Below are 16,243 nucleotides of genomic sequence, written 5' to 3' on the forward strand. Positions count from 1 at the left end.
GCAGCTGCTTGCGGGCTGCGATTTATATTCTGAACAGATTGAGGTCACACAAAGCGAGCACTTTCAGTGCACATCCTCGGTACATGAGTTAATGGTACTGGCGTCCTCTTAATTCGCCTCTGTGTGTTGTGTTGACTGATTTGCTGTTGGTCCGAAAGATTGTTATCAAGATAGTGCCTAAATCGATTTGTTGCAGGAAGCACACCTTTGTAAGTGTTCAAGAGAGCACCCTTAAAGCGGGTTTTCAGACAATATTTTCTTTCAGGATGTGTTTCTGTTCTCTCTCTCTCTCTCTCTCTCTCTCTCTCTCTCTCTCTCTCACTCTCATCATCGTCATAATTAGAAATGGTTATATATTCATGTATATGCAAGTGTAACGTTTGTATGTGTGAAGTGTCTGTTTCAGTATTTGCATTTGTCTTGCTGTGATATTATTTGGTCCTCTCTCTTCTTTAAAAAAATTCTTTCTTTTTATTTTCTTACTTACCGATTATTAGTATCATTACTGCATTTTTGTTTTGTTTTGTTTGCTTGTTTACATTTCTTTGTTCTGAGGGCCGGATGCAAAAAAGCATGTTCTTGTTTATCCCACTTCCCTCATTAGATATCATTCAAGTTCTCTCTCTCTCTCCCTCTCTGTCTGTCTGTCTCTCTCTCTTTCTCTCTCACGGTGTGTGTGTGTGCGTGCGCGCATGCGCGTGTCTGTGTGTGTGAAGGGTGCAGAGGCAGTGGGGTGCTGGGGGGAAGCCAGAAGGCCTGTGAAGGCAAGTACTTTGAGTGCGCACCGTCAGTGCTGCATGGCGGTTTGTTGATTCAGTCGATGACGAAATAGCGCGTTCTTTACGCAATTACTTGTGTGTGTGTGTTTTTTTTTACCACAGTTTATCTCTGTTACTCGGCCCGCCCCTCCCCTCCCGCCCCAACCACTCCCATTCTCTCTCTCTCTCTCACCCTCTCTGTCTGTATGCCTCACACTCTCTTTTATGACCCATCATATCTTTCGCGACCAGGGCATGTGTGTGAATTTCTGCACCATATGAGTGCAATGGCTTACACATGGGTATTCGCAATACTCTCTCTTCTACCGAGCTTTGTATAACAAGGGAAAACTTCGCGACGGGCCGCCCGCGAGCGAGGATCGCCGCTCGCGCGGTGCTGTTGGCTGAGTTTTATACGTCTTTCCACTTTGAGTGATAGAAGACCAAATAGAGAGAGAGAGAGAGAGAGAGAGAGAGAGAAGTTTTGAAGGTGGTATAGTAGTGGTGGTGGTGCACGCGCCACGCTTATACGTACGCGTGTATTTGCATGGCAGTGTAAACGTGTGTACTCCGTATGCTTAGGTTGTTGTGTGCATGTGCACGTGCGTGAAAATATGAACATGTGTGTGTGTGTGTGTGTGACTTCCATTCTCTTTCCTCCACAGTCTATGACTCTCTCTCTCTTTCTGTCTCTCTTTGATTTTGAGAAAGCTTCCGATTCTATAAGCAGGGGAATCCTTTGGTGTATCCTTTTAAAGATCGAAATGAATAGTAAACTGCGCGTGTATAATAACGTAAAAGTCAAGCCAATAAGTGCACTCAGTTGAATTGACTGAATCTGTTACAATTGTACTTATGTGTTGTCCTGTCTTGTTTTCCCATTTTGTACTTGAACTTGCTGTACCGATAATTTATTCAAAATGGAAAACATGGCGCAGTGTTTACATGCTCTTTTGAACTTTTTTACCCCCGGACTTTCTTTGGTTGACACCGTTTTATTATGTATATAAATTCATCATGAAAATTCAGAATAGATGGGGGAAAATGTGAGCATAAACAAGAACAGATGTATGTGATTATGCTGATATATATATGTATATATATGTATATATATATATATATAGTTCATTACACAATCAAACACATGAATCATTTTATGGTTTTTAGTGACAATATATAGTCACAAACATAAACACAGACACAGAAACATAAGCAAGCACACACACACACACACACACACACACACACACACACGTTTCATCTTTATGCTGAGCATACAGCTGCAGTCATTTCAAGCGCAAGTGCGTTACAGTATTGTCTTCTACGTCCGCTAACAACCTTTCTTTTCATCGCTGTATCTTCATGCCATAACACATCACATTACTGTTACAAAGACCTCTGTGATCGCTGTATCTTCATACTTTTACACATCTTTTGAACTCTTTTGTTTGATATTAGCCGATGATGTACCGCAGTTATCTGAAACTGGCATTGACTGGACCGCAAAAAGTTGTCATTAATTTTTTTTTTCTCTTGTAAATTTAAACAAAAGATGCACTGATGAGTGTTTTAGAAAGGGTGGTCACTAGACACCAAAAATAAAATGGACTGACCAAAAATGTAGAATTACTAGTCTTAAATGCATACAAATATCTAGGTGGACTATTTTCCATGAAAGCTTTTCCTCGGTATGCTAGTGAGTTGACCTGAATGCTGCGTCATGCATTGTGTGAAAGCTATGTGTTTTGAATACAAAACGGTGTATTTTATATTCAGATATCAGCCGAGGGGCAGCCTGTTGCGCAGTTTGGGGCTGAACTTTGGGACCTGGACGATGCTACACGCCAGTCATAGTGAGAACGGTCTTGGGTTGGCTCAGTTGGCTTATCTGTCATGTCTTATCCATTTTTTCTTTCTTTATTCCAGAAACATTCACAGTTGTGCCTCTTCGGAACTGTCACCGGCTGGTATGCCTAGATAAACCTTTTTCTGCTCCATCATCTGCACCTTTTCAGTGGCATTACGCCCACGCCTCTCAGTGAGCCACACTCACAGCCACACCCGGATTCATCTGCCACAAATTCAGCACAGGTAGTCAACAGGGAAGAATCGATGTTATGTCGTCAGGAAGCCACACACCAGAGTAGACCCTGCACCTCTGCTGTGTCGCCCCAGTGGTTTTCATCAGTGCCATTTCATCTTACCCAGGACACCACCTACTACGACTCCTAGTGACGACACTAACGCTTCGTTACGGAACCACACTGACTGAATATGATTCCCGTCAAAAGCGGTGCACGCCACTACGTCCCTCCAGCGACAGCCCTATGTGACTCTTCTGACACAGACGTGCTTGACAGGAACTCAGCCAAAGAATGGGATTGGAAAGGGATCCAAAACTAAAGTCACCATGAGAAATCTCAGCTATTTTTTCTGCCTTGATAATGAATGAGGAGGAGAAGGAAACCGCTGTGGATGTCCAGTTAGGTTGGGGACTACATGATCAGGACTGTACTGTATGTTTCTTCTCATGATATATCCCAGCGTCAAATAGGTCCGATAAATACAGACACCTGTGGTGATAGGAAATTTTAATAACGGTCCAAAAGACACATCTTTGGAGTGGGTGATCCTTGACTGTGTGGTACCCGTCTTCCCAATTGAGCCCGTACCACACTGAGATCTGTTATGAAGCTGGCCATTGGTCGAAAAAAAACAACCCCAAAACCCACGTCTTTTTCTGGGGCTGGAACCCGCGTTCTTCCAGCGTCAGTCTGTGACTCTTACCACTGACAGACGTCACCAGATGTCAACGCATCGAAGTCTATGCTTGATCAGTGTAGACATGTGGTCGTGTGTGGTGCCGTTATCCTCGAACTACTGTTATGTTAACTTGCAGACATAAATAATAACAGATCCCCGCCGTGAACCCTCAGTCGAGTGACGTACTAACGATAAATGATAAAATGCAGAATTATATAGCGCAGCACCCCCATCTCAGATGGGACTCACTGCGCTTTACAATAAAATATACAGATTCAAGACTAACTGACGTAAAATATGTACAAAGTCAAAACAGTCTCACATGACATTGCCTAAAATATACATATGTAAAACTAAATGACATATGTAACTATCACAGTCTCAAATCACACATGCAGAAATCACAGCCAAAAAAAAGTAAATCACATTCATCATTGTCAAAATAAATTTAAAAAAATATAAAATGAAAAATAATACAAGGGACCAGGCTTCATGAAATACACACTAACATCATCACAAATGCATACAAATCAACACAAAGAGCACATCCAACAATAAATCACAGCAAGCATATGCAGATGGAAAAAAAGGTTTCAGTGAGAAAAGTACAGTTGGAAAAGATATGTTTTGAGTGCTGTCTTGAATACGGGTGTTTGGGTGTAATGGAGGTGTGAGTGTAATGAATTCTACTGTTTAGGTGCAACAAAAGAAAAAGGAACGTTCACCATAAGTTTTTGTATGAATCTTCGGAATAGACAGTGTGCGCTTATCATTTGTAGGACGGAGTTGGCTGGATGGTGAACAGACAGAAAGTAGATCTGAAAGATAGGACAAGAATCAGTGAATAAATTGTGACAAAGGAATGAGAGTTTATATTGCATCCGTGCTTTAAGGGGAGCCAGTGAAGGGAAGCAGGTAGGGGAGTGATGGGTTGACGTTTCATAGCTTTGAGAGTGAGTCGTGCTGCAGAGTTTTGAACTTTTTGAAGTTTGTCAACACAGTGTTTGGGGTAGCCAGCAAGAAGAGCATTTCCATAATCAAATGTATATAAAACAAAAGAACAAACCAAAGTCTTCATGGTTTCTGTGGTTAGATATTGCCGAATGGAGCTGATTTGTCGGAGTGCTGCCCATGCTGACCTACAAATGTGGTGGATGTGTATGTCAAGTGTCATGTCATCTAATAGCATGTACCCTAAATTGCATACAGATATTGAGAAAGGTATGTCTGAGGTTCCTACCAGGATAAATGAAGGCCTAGGCAAGTCAGAAAATGAAAACTTTGTGTGAATGAGAAGTGCCTCTGTTTTATCATCTGTGATGCATGACTGTAAAGTCCGTATGGCCAGACCTAATTCTGAAGGGTGATGTGTTCTATAAAGGTGTGTGCCATCTGCGAAAGATTGATTGGAAACAAAGTGACTTTGGATGAGTGTATGAAGAGGTTTGGTGTAAATGATGAAGAGTATAGGACCTAAGACAGAACCCTGTGGAACTCCATACAAAACAGGTGCTGGTTGTGATAGTGATTATTGATAATGACTGTCTGGATGCGACTCGAAAAATAGCTTTTGACCACAAGAGAGCTAATTCTGAAACCCCATAGTGGTGATGAAGGATGTGCAACAAAAGTGTATGGTCTATAGTGTCAAACGCTTCACTGAGATATAACAAAGTAAGAACAGAAACATGATCTTGATCAAGTGCCAGGAGTATATCGTTTGTGACCTTGAGAAGCACAGTCTCTGTACTATGTGAGGGTCTGTATGCTGATTGGTTGGGTGACAGCAGGGAATGTGAGTTTAGGTATTCAAATAACTGACCCAGAACAACTTTTTCAATGACCTTAGACATAAAAAAGATCAGTTTGTATTTTGTATTTATTTTTATCACAACGTATTTCTCTGTGTGAAATTCGGGCTGCTCTCCCCAGGGAGAGCGCGTCACTACACTACAGCACCACCCATTTTTTGACTCACTTGGGTAAACAAAGTGAGTCTATGTTTTAACACGGTGTTCCGTTGTCTATGTGTGTGTGTGTGCGTGTGTGCGTGTGTGTGGCTGTGGTAAACTTTAAAATTGCCATTTTCTCTGCAAATACTTTGTCAGTTGACACCAAATTTGGCATAAAAATAGGAAGAATTCAGTTCTTTCCAGTCATCTTGTTTAAAACAATATTGCACCTCTGGGATGGGCACAAATTTTTTTTTTAAAAGAAGCCAAATTATATGCAAACTGAATTTACTGTTATATAATTTTTTCTTCTCTGAACTTAGCTTTGTGATCTGATATTCGACACAACAACAAGGGCAGTCATTTTTAACACTTTTTGTTCAAACAGGAACTTCTTTTGCTAACCATGGAAGTTATATTTATTTTGCATGTCTTTGGTGCAGATAGTAAAAAATGGAAATTAATCTGTAATTAATGCTAGGGGGCTTAATTTGCTTTAAACTGATCTTTCTCATCTTAAACATTACAATTTGAAATTATACTCAATACATAAAAGCTTGTATGTTTTACTCTCAGTGTACAGGGCTTTAACTATGTTCATTCACCCATGTGGTCTTTTTCGGAAAATACTAAAATCAATACGACGAGTGGACTTTATATATCTATTGGCTGAGCCCTGAAGGTCAGGGGCAAAAATCAGTTGCGTACACATATTTATACATATTCAAAGCGCGTGCTCATATTCTTCGGGAACGCGAACGACGCCATTTTGTTTCAAGTTGTTGACCTGCCCGTTCAATCCTATGTTCAATCGACAATACACGATAACATGTGATGGAAAGTTGGAGAAGGAGACCGTTAAATATTTATTCAGAGAAAGATTTGTGAACGCCTCATCACTTACTGGATTATGCCCCAAACTGCCATAAAAATATCCATAGAATCAGTCGGAATTCACAGTTAAAAATAATAAACCTTGAGAGTTAATACCCTTGAATTGATGAAACGCAAAAATTTCCAGTCTTTACTTTTCTCAAAATGAAGTCCTTTTCACTTCATACGTCGTTTAGAAGTACTTGTACTTGGCTCTACATGTTATTAGTTTAACAAAATACTAAATTTTCATATCAACTTTAAAACTATAAAACTAGAATGAACATAAAAGAGAAATTGAATCGACCGTGTCAACCGGGTGTAACTAAACTTGTACATCTATCTAGATCCAGAGAAAACGGTTAAATGTTGCTGTGTGATTGCAGCGAAAGCCACGTCTCCTTTACCGCGGACTTAAAAAGAAATTTAAATTGCATTTTTAATCATGCACTGTGATATCATTCACTGTGCTGTTCACTGGTAACATTTCCTGTGCAATAATTTCCTTGCTGTACTTGCTTAAAAAAAAAAAGTGCTCGCTCTGATCAGTGTTGTTTCCTGCACTGTGTCGTGTTGTGCTGTGATGTCCCGTGCTATGGCGTGCGGCAGTATCATTTTCTGTGCTGTGCTGTACTGTGCTGTATAATTTCCCGTGCTGTGTCGTGATGGCATAATTTACTGTGCTGTCGTGTGCTGTGATATCGTTAGATATGTGGTGATGTGATATCATTTCTTGTGCTGTGATATCGACCCTTTGCAGTACTGTGCTGTTCTGTGACGTTATTTCCTATCCAGGTCTGGGCTGTACTATTGTTTCCTATGCTATGGTGTGATATCGTTTCATGTGCTATGGTATTGTATCATTGGCGCACTATGATGTGATATCAGTCCAAGTGCTGTGATGTGATATCAGTCACTGTGCTGTATTGATATCAGTCCATGTGCTGTGATGTGATATGGCATCGTTTCTTGTGCAGTGGTGCTGTATCGTTTCCTATGATGTGATGTTTGTTTATCTGCTCACAATCCTCTTCATAATGGGCCAAGGTATAAAGTGAATAAGCCATCAGAGCCCGAGTCTCTCTCTCTCTCTCTCTCTCTCTCTCATCGAGACAGTGGCAGTCAATTCATTTCAATTCAGTTCAAAAGACTTTTACTGTTTGCTTCAAACAATTAGAAAATAAACATTTTTCGGGTCATTCAAATGCTCGTCAACAGATAACAAAGTGAAATGGAAACAAATGAATGAATAAACCTCCCCTAATTACCGTGCGCATGTAAATTATCATGTAAAAGAAAAACTTTCAGTAAGAAAACATCAAATTTTAAGACACAAGTGAAATATTTAAAAAGTATAACCCACACACCCTTCCTTGATCACAATGCACATTACAATTACCTCATAAAAGGAAAACATTCAGTAAGAAAACAAAGTCGAATGCTCATTTCTTGTGCTTTCATTAGTGTCAACATTTTGGGAAACAATAAATAAATCAAACTTTCTTTATTAAAAAAAAAGAGCAACAACAACAAAACATACCACATTGCATACAAACGTTAAAACAGGTAATACAAAACGATTGTATTGAACGAATACTTAAGTACTTACAGTCTCCAAAACAAGTACTGAAAGAATAAACCAGTCACGGAAATAAATAAACAATCTACCGCCTCAATTGTTAAGGACTGTGACTTTCAAACTAGGAGGCAAGATTGCACTGGCTCTTGGCACTGGCAGCCTTTGGGGCTAGTCGGCCTTTGGGAACCATCCAAACGCCAACTCTCCTAAAGCCCTCTTGGCCGAGAGAATGGGAATGTAATACACCATCCACTATGATCAGATTCTAACACAGATAGTCGGGACAGTAGTTGTCTCCTCTGCTATCCTGATGGTCTTAGTCGAACACGATTGGCTATCGTTTACAATACATTCTGGTCACTGCCCAACTCATGTATGGCTGTTGTGATGGTGTCAGTCCTAACATGCCTTTCAAAACTGGCAGATATCCCCCTTCTGCTGGCAGTCACAACGTGGTTTTTGTCATTTCAAAAAAGAACAATCGAATACAATTCTAGATAATCCATTGTGTATATAAAGTATTGTTTACAAACAATAAAATTGTTTATACAGAAAGGTTGGTACTCAAACGTGTGATGTAGGATACATTTACCATCAGCAGTCATTTCTTCAATTGCATAATACGGAAGAAACCATTGACACTAACCAGTCCAACTGATCAGTCACGCTTCTATCACCACAACTTTCAAGTCTGGGCACTGCACGGATTTTGTATGGCTGTGGGGTGTGTGTCAGTCCAAACACTCCTTCCAGAGGAGGCAGCTGTCCCTCTTCCGCTGGCAGGAAGCGGAAGTGCTGGATGAGAGTGGCCAGGTACAGGAACAGTTCCATCCGGGCCAGGGACTCCCCCAGACACACACGGCGACCTGTGAACAGTCAAAAGTGTAGCCCAGTAACTTCTGCGATTAAGTGAATCGGAAAGAAGCATCAGTGAATATTGTACGAAAATCCAAACTGTAACAAAAAAAAACAAAAAAAGATCGGGGATCGTATGATTAAACATGCAGATTCGGCTTTGTGACAAAAATGGCCAAGCAAAATTCACGAAGGTGTTGCTCCGAAAAGGTGTGACCCCCTTAATTTCAACCCCTAGACAATTAGATTTGTTTATACATCATTCCCCTAGATAAATAATGATTTATTATCTCAATAATGACCTGTTACACTTGAAAAAAAGAAAAGCCATGAAATAAAAAAAATGTCCATAATAGGTTATGCTAGCACTTTGTAACCTACCAGCAATACACAACAGTGCTGTTATGAATTAACAACATTTCTCATTTAATTATTGCTTCCTGTTACCTGTACCGAAGGGAGCGAACTCTTCTGGTTTTGTCAGTTTTCCATCAGGTCCGATGAATCTCTCAGGCCGGAAGTTCTCAGGATCTCCCCAGATTTCAGGATCCTCAAGGACACAGCCCAGGTAAGGAATAATGACTGCGTCCTTTGGAATTACGAATCCACGGACGTTGACGTCCTGTGAGGTAGCATGTAGGACAGACAGGGGTGCCAGGTCCCCTTTCCGCAGCACTTCACAGATGGTGGCCTCCAGGTACGTCAGCTTCGGTCTGTCACGCATGGTGGGCAGGCGGTGAAGTCCGATGACGTCAGAGATTTCCTCGAAGCACTTGTCTTGGACGTGGGGGTAGTGGAGAAAGAAGAGCATAGCCCACTGCAGAGCTGAAGACGTTGTTTCTGTCCCAGCCGCAAATAAGTCAGTCAAAAGAAACTTTAGGTTCGCCCCTAAAAATACACAAAAAACCAGAGACATTTTCGGTTTTATTGTGAGTGGAAACATTAATAGCACTAACGTACTGATTCTTATCAAGTGCCGTTATGAATTTGAGAGACATTTTCAGAAATATTTTCATGTTTTCTCCAACCTCAGTTTCCTGATATGTTTCAAATAAAATAGGACTGGTACGGTCATACGAAAAACTCTTTGGCCAAATAATGATTCAGTTCAAACAGACCCATTCTATTCATATCCTGGACCACATTTCTACTTCCAGCCGTCATGATCTAGTGGTTAGCATCACGGGCATATCACTAGAAGTCGGCCAGATCCATCAATGTCATTGGATGTTGGGTCCTAGATAGTTCCTACTCAGAGCTCAATGTCCCATTTGAAAATGAAGACCACACAACCGAGTGTCATCTACTCTGTAGGTAGTATCCTTCGTACGTTAAATCGGAACTACTGAATACAACCGAGGCGAATCAGCAGAGGGTACACAGACTGACGTGCATACGTCCTGTGTGCGGGAGGGGGCAGCAATTTCAATGACCATTGACATAAAATCAAAATACCATCCTAAATATGAAATAGTTTGTATCAACAGTAACACACACACACACACACACACACACACACAAAGAGATTCCATGTATGTGATCATCTTGAGATCGGCAGTTGATCAAATGTCTATTACTTTTTTTGTTGTTGTTGTATAATTCGTTGCTGCCATGGTGTGAACTTGGCCACGCTCTTAAAATTTTAATTAATAGTGATTTCACAGTTGTTAGAGAGCAGATTAACAACATTGTTATCATTTGGGCTTAAATTAGAAATACAGGCAGAGGGAGAATACAAAATCTGGAACACAAACCTTTCACAGTGGTATTCACATTCATTTGCTGTTTCTGCATCTGTGCCTGATGAAGGTAGCTGTAGATAAAATCGTTGTTTTCCACCATGTCCTCTTTTCGCTCTTCCAAGTTCTTTCCGTGGTCTTTTACATGCTGATCAGCGAAGTTATGCACAGACTCAGTGTTGGCCACAGCGGTCTTGACCTTAAAGGGGTCACCGGGTATATGACGCAAAACAGGCAGAAAATTCAAGACGGCTGTTCCTGTATACAGAAACAGTGATTGGTCAGGTCTTGTCAAGATTTGCTCAGTAGCATGGGAATAATGATCAACAATTTTGTACTTTGCTTACCCTTGAGACTGATAGATTGGCGCCCAAATACATACACATGTAACATACCAATGGTTCACTGCCCAAACTATCTAGTGTCGGTGACGTTTTGAGAAAGTCGCACCTGAATTTTGCAGAACACTACAACTTTGTGTCGTGGAAGCTATTTAGTTGAATTTTGCAAACGCAGCTTGGTATTTTTTCATTTTCATAATGTAACCTATGAAGGTCAAGTTGTGTTTCTTTTTCATCTAATTGTCCTTGATTTAACAAGAGTTAACATGAATACAACACGAGTTAAAAAGCTGGTCAGATCTGGCATCTGAAGGTGAGAGTGCCAGACCAGCCAATCATGACAGAGTCACTATCAGCATTCCACTTTTAAACCAGCATTTTTTCCCGGTCGGCAATTTTAGCAGGACAAAGAAACAATAAATGGTTAAGTATTGTGGATAGTTAGTGGATAGCATGCACTGAAAGGATTTCGCGGGAATTTATTGAAAAAGAAATGATTATGGCAGATCTTTATAAAATGTTATAAATCTTTTCTTTTCTCTCTCTCTCTCTCTTTTTTAATCAATCGAATTAATAAATAATCAATAGCCTACCTTTCAGAATGTCATGACTGGTTAACCTTTTTATCTGAAAAAATGAAAATTTACCGAATAGTTTTCGTAGTCAACCCTCAGTATGTGCTACCACAAAGTGTCGTTCACTTTTGTGTCAGTGCAGAGAGGAACATTGTGATCTAGAATATGGTTTGATTTATTTCATCTTATTGCTTCCGGTTGGCGTATTTCTTCTATGGTCATAACTATGGTCCAAATTTTGTGAAGAAAGAAATCAGTCAGATAATCATACTATATCGTACAGAGCACACATTTAGGAAATTATCCATAGATAATAACTGTAAACCTTTAGAACCTTTTTTCTTTTTTTTTTCTTTTTTTATCTCTCTCTCTCTTTGTTGCACACACAAACACACAACCTCACACACATACACGCACACACACACTCGGAAACACACACACACACACACACACACACACACACACACTGGCACACATACACACACAGACACGCACGCACGCATGCACGAACGTACACACACACTGCTTTGCTCGTGTCCCACAAAATTCAGGTGAACAAAAAATCAAACAAACACGAAGCAGAGAAACAGAACCCATGTGTATGTAAAAGAGGCACATCACAAACCTCCAATCAGCTTAAAGGTTTCATCCAGGATTTGGATATAACTGTTGAATTCGGCATCGCCATACTCAAAACGCTTTCCAAAAGCAATCGAACAGATGTTGTTGGAAATGCTGATCTGGGTCAGTCGGCCAAGACACACAGGCACCCCCTGGTGGTCCTTTATGGCCTGGATGTAGTGAGTGATCTCCTCTTGGATCTTCTCAGCCAGCACGTTCTTGCCCATGCCCATTGCACGGAGAATCTCCAGGCCTGTCTTGCGCTGTTCCTTCCACATGGGGCCTGATGAGCTGACAATGCCTATGAATATAATGAAAATTGATTTGGCATAAAAAAAAAATATCGTTTCCTCTATGTCTCTATCTATCTATCTATCTATCTATCCGTCTGTCTACATATCTCTCGGTCGATCAACCTCTCCCTCCGTCCACCATCCTCTCCTCCATCCTTCCCCAGACACAAATCGAATCATTTTAACTTTGATGGTGTCGACATCTGTGTCTTATTTGATCGATGATGTATGGTACTTCAAGTTGCAACGGGTTTTTTTGTTGTTTTTTTGTTTGTTTGTTTTTTGTTTTTTTTGTTGTTGTTTTTAAAAAGAGCTAAAACTAGCATTTGTGGCCAGTGTTCAAATGACCCAACTCTCGCCTGCATCGCTGGCCAAAATGAGGAGTTACCAACGGTCGCGGAATCAGAACATAATCATTTGAAAGAACAGAATATATATCACATCCCAATGTGTGCGTCTTGTGTGCATGTGTGTGTGAGTGCATGAGTGCGCATGTGAGTTTGAGAGACTGAATGAGTGACTGTGCGCGCGTGTGTCTGCGTGTACGTGTGCCGTGTGTGTGTGTGTGCATCCACATAATTAATATTGTACACCGCAACATAAAAAGGATACAAACAAATATAATTATCAATAAACTACAAAATCGAGGGAAGCTAACAGAAAAGAAAATCAAAAAAGAAAATGGAAAAAAATAGGAGGGGTGGGGGGTGGGGATTTGAACATTATATAAATGGATAACGTATAACAGTCGTGATAACAATACTCTCCCATGTTTCGACAAAGCGTCGTTTTGTCAGGACGTTTTCTAACGGAATTATCATGTATCATTTGAACAAAAACTCTCGTTAACCCGTCTAATGTATATGGTGGAGGAAGTAAATATTACTAAAACAGTATTCATATATTCACGGCATATCATGTTACCATACTTTACCCACTAAGGATAACGTTGACAGCAAATCACCCAAGTTTGTATACCTTTGGAGGTTAATGTTAATACAAATGTATATGGGTATGCACGGCAACATGTTTCAACCAAAATGTAAGTACATTATCGCTTTCCTTCCTTGTGCAGGTGTCATTCTTGTTTATGCATTCTGGAACAGCAAGCAAACTGTGATGGTTACCTCTACCCTTGTTGACCTCATCGATCATAAAAATGTGTGGACGATCAGAGAAGACGTCCGCGTGGGTGACAAGGGCTTCACGGATGGCGGAATAGCTGGCCAGCACCACCATCACCTTCTCTCCCATGTAGAGACTGAACACGTCCCCATACTGACGTCTCCATGTCCTGAACTGGGCCCGTGGGTCTTTTGGCATCAGATGCAGGTGTCCCAGCAGGGGCAGGGCGAGTCCAGGGCCAGGAGGGAGACCCGAGGGTCGTCGTGTGGACTTCCACCACAGCAGACACAGCAGCACCACCGCCCCCACCAACAGAGATGTGGGGTCGAAAAGTAACAGCGGCATGAAGATGGACGAATGTAAGAACAGCTGAAAAGGAAAATGATAAGTCATTTTGTACAATGTCCTCAAAGTGAGGGTATTGTGTGAAAGCATCTAAGGCTGTTGACGGCTGCCAGTTTTGCTGAAGAACTTGAAAAGCTTGTTAAGTCTTATTCCCAGCTGGAGACGAATGATCCAGTTAACATATTCAAAACGGAAACATAGTTATCACTTTGAAAATCACATCAATAGTCTTCGAGTGATAATTCCCATACGACTGACACTTCGTTAACCTGTTTCGGGGAGTCGCCGTCTCTTGTATATGGGAAAGTCATTTTTGCATGCGTTGGTTTATGACAAACAGGGAAAGCCGGAGAGGTGGCATGGTATCGAGCATCAGTTTTCCACTGGGCAACAAGAGCTGCCGCTGGTGCTTCACGTCCCTGCACAAGGACTCCGCTATAGAGGTCCTATAGAGGGCGCAATAGCCGACTTGCAAAGTGCAGGATTCCAATCCCACAAGTTTGCAAATTCTCAAGGCCTGACCAATGTATTAATTCTAAACGAAGGTCGGGCATCTGCTCCTTTAAAAAGAATTAACAACGGATGAGGTGTGGTGTATATGGATCAGTCTGCATGCTTTGACACCTCCTTGAAGCTGAAACTGCTCCTGTATGCCCTGCAATTTGCATGAGTTGAAAACATTGAACAGATTCTATCATTCTCTGCTCGTGTCTGTGCATGCATGTCCATGAAGATGGGGTGAAGGTTCAGAAAGAAGGCACAACCAGAAGAGGACACAGGAAGTAGTTCTCCATCTATTTCCTCTGCCACTTTTTTTAAAAACACATTTTTAGCATAACTGCAGATGCATCAAAACCTGATGTGGGATTTAAAAATAAAAAAAAATCTTCCAGGTTCATGTGCTATTCAAGTGACCAGTGATGTCATGATTTTTGCCTTGGAGACTTTGTGTGAGTGTGTGCATGTGAGAGAGAGTTGAGGGTTTGCACACACAATCGAAGAATATTCACACAGTGACTTGTCACTGATTGCTAGATTACTTTTAAATGACAACAATGAAATGGCTGCTTCAAACAATAAAACACTATCCATGAGTATGAACACTGTAAGAAAGGTTATTTTTGGATTGTCTGTCACCATTTGTGTCAAGTGGTCAAGCTGTAGTCAGTGTCAAAAACTATTCGATCCACTGGTGGTTTTCAGAGTCTTTCTCAATACTTTCTGTTTCTTCTCCACGTTCTGATCTTGACACACACTGTCCATAATCGTTTCATTTTGTAGTGGATTCTGATTTTATAGAAAAAAAAGGTGCAAGATGTGAAGAAATACATCTAATCACAAAAATATTGTGGACAAAGCCAACTATCAAAAAATGAGTGCCATGGTACAACTGAAACATTTTAGAAATGTTAGCTCTCCCCTATCCAGAAGATTAATTGCACTTTTGCTCACTCTTTCTTCGTTACTTTCTTTCACCCCAGTTTGGAAAGAGTTAAATTTTTCAAACATTGTCTTATCATGAAGGTACTCTTTTTTTCCCCCAGAAGAAACAACTTTTGTTTGATTTTTAATGATTGGACCTGCAACGTATCTTGTGACAGATTTTATTCCCTCTTTAGGAATGAAAATAGCCTGTATGGAGTCAGAAAAATAGCTGAGTAGAAGTCTGATGTAAGAAGAAAAATAGCTGAGTAGAAGTCTGATGTAAGGTGCTGGAGCACTTGCAGAACAATCCATGCTGATAACTGTGGTGATTTTGTTGTCTCTGTAAGGCTTGCCATATTTTTGTGGAAATCTGAATGACATTTCCCTCAGGCTCTCTCCTTGTCTGCATGAGAGATTTCCTTTTTAGCACATGACTGCTGCTCAGGAACATCAGTTTGGGAAAGTGAACATCACCTTGAAACAAAAGGTCATACTGTACTTGTACATTTTATGTTTAAATCAACAGTGCAAAAATTGATATGGTTTTCTCCACAAAACACAGGCACGCTGTTCCCTTTAAAAGAATAAACAATCTCAGTTACTGTTTTATTTCCTCCTGTTAACATGCATGCAAAATAATTTGGTCATTTAACCCTTCATATTCTCTTTTTTATCATCCCAGGTAAAACATGGCATCCTTCCACATACACAAATATAAAAAACAACAACAACAACAAAACAGAAGAAACATGATATAAGTTCATTGAAAAAATATCAGCTTAGGATAGACAATGATCCTGGTTCATCCTGGCATAACTCTCATTTTTAAAGCATATAATTAACAACAGATTGTGCACTTTTAACAAATGTTAAACCATTCCTTCTCATCCAAAACATTCTGCATACAAACATCAACAACCTGACTGATTTATGAAGAAGTTAATTTCCACTTTCTACCCCTCCTGATAACATTAACACCCACTGCTCACCCACACACCC

General features: G+C 40.5%; 1 protein-coding gene across 5 annotated transcripts in view; it reads right to left on the bottom strand.

Moving 5' to 3' along the window:
- Positions 1-7,497: 7,497 nt before the first annotated feature.
- LOC143280509 (cytochrome P450 2B4-like) overlaps positions 7,498-16,243 on the bottom strand; it is an 11,412-nt gene continuing 2,666 nt past the window's right edge. For all 5 annotated transcript variants that reach the window (XM_076585187.1, XM_076585189.1, XM_076585186.1 and 2 more), the window contains 5 exons: positions 13,477-13,843; positions 12,061-12,357; positions 10,535-10,777; positions 9,228-9,668; positions 7,498-8,791 (listed from right to left, as the gene is read on the bottom strand). In XM_076585187.1, the coding sequence (XP_076441302.1) occupies positions 8,535-8,791; positions 9,228-9,668; positions 10,535-10,777; positions 12,061-12,357; positions 13,477-13,819 (1,581 nt within the window). In that variant the 5' untranslated portion in view covers positions 13,820-13,843 and the 3' untranslated portion in view covers positions 7,498-8,534. The remainder of the gene's footprint in view (positions 8,792-9,227; positions 9,669-10,534; positions 10,778-12,060; positions 12,358-13,476; positions 13,844-16,243) is intronic.

This window comes from Babylonia areolata, chromosome 3 (assembly GCF_041734735.1).
Source record: "Babylonia areolata isolate BAREFJ2019XMU chromosome 3, ASM4173473v1, whole genome shotgun sequence".
NCBI classification, from domain to species: Eukaryota; Metazoa; Mollusca; class Gastropoda; order Neogastropoda; family Buccinidae; genus Babylonia; species Babylonia areolata.